This window comes from Temnothorax curvispinosus, unplaced genomic scaffold, assembly GCF_003070985.1.
Source record: "Temnothorax curvispinosus isolate PA1 unplaced genomic scaffold, ASM307098v1 QBEX01011999.1, whole genome shotgun sequence".
Taxonomy (NCBI): domain Eukaryota; kingdom Metazoa; phylum Arthropoda; class Insecta; order Hymenoptera; family Formicidae; genus Temnothorax; species Temnothorax curvispinosus.
In genome coordinates this window covers 1-3,224 of record NW_020221779.1, presented here as the reverse complement: position 1 = coordinate 3,224, position 3,224 = coordinate 1, and the positions used below count along the sequence as shown (strand labels likewise).

Here is a 3,224-nt window from a genome sequence, read left to right as displayed (position 1 = left end):
ACTCAAGTTTAACACTGCGGACACTTACACACATTGACACATTAAACACTCAGCAACACACATTTCCGATTTCGCATCTCGTAATTCACATCTGATTAGTATTGCATCATCCAACTTTATGTTTTCGTAATATATACATAATACGACTTCGGCGTTGGTCGTAGGGATCGAATGACATTCTATTCACAAGACGAAGACGTACTCTCCTGAGGGTCGAGATGACATCCGTTGACATAAGGACTATCACCCGCTTCATATCGGCACAATGGAAGATCATATGGAATCGGAAATACTGGGACGGTTGAATCATCCTCTTCGTCCTCAATGGGAAACGTAGTTGTTCCAGTCTGAATACAAAACAGAGTTTGAGATGCAATAATATTAATCGATTAAAACATGCACTCTTAATGTTTCGATAACGTGTAATTCATCAATATGTTAGAAATCATATTAAAATAATAATACGGCGCTTACGATAAGTTTTGGTATGAATACAACTCCAGCTTCGTAGTTATTTATGTCAAGGTTGCTTCGTTGGACTCCCCATGCAGATTTGCTTAGATTTGCGCTGGTGAGTACAAACCAGGGAATCCTCTTCAAATCGGGCGAAATTCTCGTGTAGGATTTAATATGAGGCATTGCACAATCTCGTCCAGTTCGCTTAGCTTTCCATTGGCTAAAAATAAATATCAAATTCTGAATGTAGAAAAAAATAGATTGCTTCTAAGGCACAAAAACATAGGTATAAAGATTTGAAATGAAATAAAATAAATGAAATAAAAATGAAATAAAAATAATCGATTGTAGCTTACTATAAGTACGATACTATCCATTGTTGCTTAGAATGCACTTCTGCACTATAACACAAGGGAGAAATTAAATATTGATAATCAAAGCTTTGCTTGTAATTCTGTATCGACGGGTAAATAAACTGGAAATTTGGATGACTCTTTAAACCCTTAGTAGTCTCCTGCGACATACACCGAATTATGTCTTTCAACAACCAGCTGTTAAATTTTGGACCAAAGTTGCCTACGCTGGAACTTTGCGCGATTATAGGCCACTCAGGGGCATCTGGTGGCAATGTGGCATGACGTGATAGGACGTGCGCCAATTTTCTAAATCCCCAGAGATTGGCCTCTTTATATTTGTGCGATCCAGGTACAGAAGCGACAAGGAACACGTTCACGTCAGAAAAATCTGCCCTTTGTACCGCCCTTATCCACTGCGTCAAAGCCGGATATCCATATTTATTGAGATATCGCACGAGATCCTTTTTGAAGCCTGTTGGAGATTCCCCGTCATTAGGCCTCGCGGATTCTGGTAGCAGAGGCAGGTGAGGCGAGATCCACAATCTGATCAAGATATAAAAAGATATTTATGGACACAGATATACTACTAAGGAATATCTATAAAGAATTTTTAGCATACCCTTCTGTCCTGTTTTCCCAGTCGTCGAGATATAAGTTAGCAGTAGAGACAACCACCCTGATCCCATTATCTTTGTATTGTAGAATCATAATCTTCGTATGATGACAACCAAAATCAGTCGGCATATCTACTTCTATCATAGTAATGTTGCTAGGTACTCTCTCTAATGTTGCTAGATGATCTACCCTATCGCCGTACAGAATCATCATATCAGTACATTGACCAGCCAACAGATACTGCAAGCACAGCCACCCGACGTCTACCATAAAATTTAAATGAAGACTGTTAACAATTTCTCCAAGACTCCGGTCGAGAATCTCAGGGAAAGTTATAGAAAGCTGTTGATTGTAAGTCTCCTTGGAATTTTCTACTCTCGTGTAGAATAAGTGGTAGGGTGCTGAAAGGGCATATTTTTTTGCAAATTCTCCTGGTTCCGCGATGGATATTCCAAATTGTGTCGTTATCTGAATGGCCATCTTCCTAACTTCTTCTCTTGACTCTTCAGAATTACAAGTTTGGTGCATATCCACGATAGACATTAATGGTATTACATCTTGCTCATTGTTTCTAGAACTGCTGTCGCTGATATTCTGCTGACTATCCTGAGTCTGATCGCTACTTTCTATGCTCATCTGTTCCATCTCATTTGTAACAGAAGAGCCAGTTTCCGATGTTTCCTGACTTTCCTTTTTTGCCTATAAAGAAACTTACATTTATTTCGTTTGCCCTTCATAATTTGAAATTTACAAACTCATTTTCTGTACTAACCTTGATGCTTTCCGAACTGTCACAATCCTCATCAGCCAAAACTCTAGAGAATGCCTGAGCTTCCATATCCATTTGCATGAATTTATCTTGTTTCTTCTGAGCAATTGCCTTCTTATATCTCTACTTTTTCCTTTCAATTTTCTTTAATACTTGATAAACAGCAGACGAAGATTGTATTTTAGGATGAACTAGTTGCAGACAACCAGCTGTATTTATTTCCGTCCCTCTCGTTTCTAAGCACATTTGCAATACTTTCAATTGATCCAATTAACAATTGTGAACGATTGTTACACGTAAAATTGAGCTCTTCTGGTATTTCTATTGTACACCATCATCCAACTGATCCACTAATAGTGCCTCCACTGAAATTAAAGTGACAGTTATTATCAGCTCTATTTTTTTTTTTTGGTTTCTGCTCCTTTGGGAAGGAATATTTATCAGCTCTATAAACATAGTAAAGGTTAAAATAATATCGTTGATAACGATATCATATTATCCTTGTTATCGATCGTTATTATAGATCTCGTTATATCGCTGTATTAACCTTCGATAGTTACAATAATTGCGTATAATTGACCTATAGAATTCATCGTAGTAAATGACTGCGAAGTAATTTACACAGGAAACGTTTGATTTCGATGACACATACGAACGTTAAGGGGATGCTAAAGCCGTCCAAATTACCGACAATTACATTTCAAAGGTCTCATTTTGAAACGGCTTTACAGATCGCAAAATCCTTCTACAGGAGTAAAGTAGAGGTACTAATGAAGGGTGGGACTGTCAAATAATTAGTAATAATTGAAAAAAATTTTTAAATGCTGTCACCTCATAACCTTATTTTTTAATATAAACAGTTGTATAAGTAACATGTACGAAATTAAACTTTCCCACCCTTGAGAAGACGTGCACAAACAATGAGATTAAGTATTGCACTTGGCAACTCCGAGTTGCTGACGCGAAGACCTGCATAAGTTTCGGGAATGACCAAATATGGTCATCCCGGACATCACCTGCCCGTTAAG

General features: G+C 37.7%; 1 protein-coding gene across 3 annotated transcripts; it reads right to left on the bottom strand.

The window, feature by feature from the left end:
- Positions 1 to 167: 167 nt before the first annotated feature.
- On the bottom strand, positions 168 to 3,188 carry LOC112462161 (probable tyrosyl-DNA phosphodiesterase). Of its 3 annotated transcripts, none has more exons than XM_025027792.1 (6): positions 3,094 to 3,188; positions 2,200 to 2,561; positions 1,432 to 2,126; positions 813 to 1,355; positions 475 to 676; positions 168 to 347 (listed from the first exon to the last, which is right to left on the bottom strand). In XM_025027792.1, the coding sequence occupies exons 2-6, from the start codon at positions 2,275 to 2,277 to the stop codon at positions 180 to 182; spliced, it is 1,686 nt and encodes a 561-aa protein (XP_024883560.1). In that variant the 5' UTR covers positions 2,278 to 2,561; positions 3,094 to 3,188; the 3' UTR covers positions 168 to 179. The 3 variants fall into 3 exon arrangements, with proteins under 3 accessions (XP_024883560.1, XP_024883559.1, XP_024883561.1); XM_025027791.1 differs by lacking the exon at positions 3,094 to 3,188 and adding an exon at positions 2,744 to 2,905; XM_025027793.1 differs by lacking the exon at positions 3,094 to 3,188 and adding an exon at positions 2,757 to 2,905.
- Positions 3,189 to 3,224: the final 36 nt, after the last annotated feature.